Here is an 841-nt window from a genome sequence, read left to right as displayed (position 1 = left end):
GGGGGGGGCCGCACGTCGCCCGCAGTTTGGCGTCCAGAGCCGCCTTCTGCCCCCGCTCCTGCTCCAACCGGCGCCGCGGGGCGGGAGGAGGCACGGCTGAACCCGAGGCGTTGGCGGTCGGCCTGTGGTCTCCTCGGGGCTCAGCGACGGCGAGCCCAGGAACAGGCGCGGAACTGACCGTCCGAGCCACGTGCCCCACCGGCCCTTTCATCTTTCACTCTGCAAATGTTTCGTAGTATCAATACTTAATTTTCTGAGCAAGGAACTGTGCTAGGCACTGTGGTCCTTGTTCTCACAAAATGTAAATTTAAAAGAAAAAAGCGACCCAAGAGAGGTGTATCAGAACCATGTGATCAGCGCAGAGTACAGATAGGACTTCAGCTTTTCCAAATAACCGAGAAAGGTTCTGTTGTGAAGGTGGGACTGGAGAGTCTCCACGCTGGTGACACAGAGAGAGGGAGGAACAGTCACCAGAGTTACCACGAAGAGGCCACGCGGGAAGGAGAAATGCACAAGGCAAGTGAGAGGGGCTCTGGAACAGACTCTGCAGGGGAAGGAGCTGCTTAAATGAGCAGTGGAAGTGAATGGCAGGCTGAGGAGCAGACCACAGACCGATGCATGTGGAGAAGCTGCTACTGATCGTTGAGTAGTTGCAAAAAGTCATAAACGTGTGTAGGCACTTGGATGGTTGAGTGAAGTAATAAAGCAAATACTTGTATGAATGAAGAGAGTACATACCTGAAATGGCTTATCTGATTTTCTAAAGGAAGAACGTCACCCTCTCTTAATCTCCTCAAAGAACTCATGCTCTTCCATTGCAACGGTTCCGTATACCTCAGCC

The 841-nt window shown here is 52.9% G+C and overlaps 1 protein-coding gene across 1 annotated transcript in view; it reads right to left on the bottom strand.

The window, feature by feature from the left end:
• Window positions 1-841, bottom strand: part of CADPS2 (calcium dependent secretion activator 2) — a 378,380-nt gene that overhangs the window by 115,374 nt on the left and 262,165 nt on the right. The window contains 2 exon segments of the mRNA XM_023755323.1: window positions 739-764; window positions 766-834. Coding sequence (XP_023611091.1) covers window positions 739-764; window positions 766-834 — 95 coding nt within the window.

Source organism: Myotis lucifugus, unplaced genomic scaffold (assembly GCF_000147115.1).
Source record: "Myotis lucifugus unplaced genomic scaffold, Myoluc2.0 scaffold_73, whole genome shotgun sequence".
NCBI classification, from domain to species: domain Eukaryota; kingdom Metazoa; phylum Chordata; class Mammalia; order Chiroptera; family Vespertilionidae; genus Myotis; species Myotis lucifugus.
The sequence above is the reverse complement of the archived record's forward strand: the minus strand, read 5'-3'. Positions and strand labels throughout refer to the sequence as shown.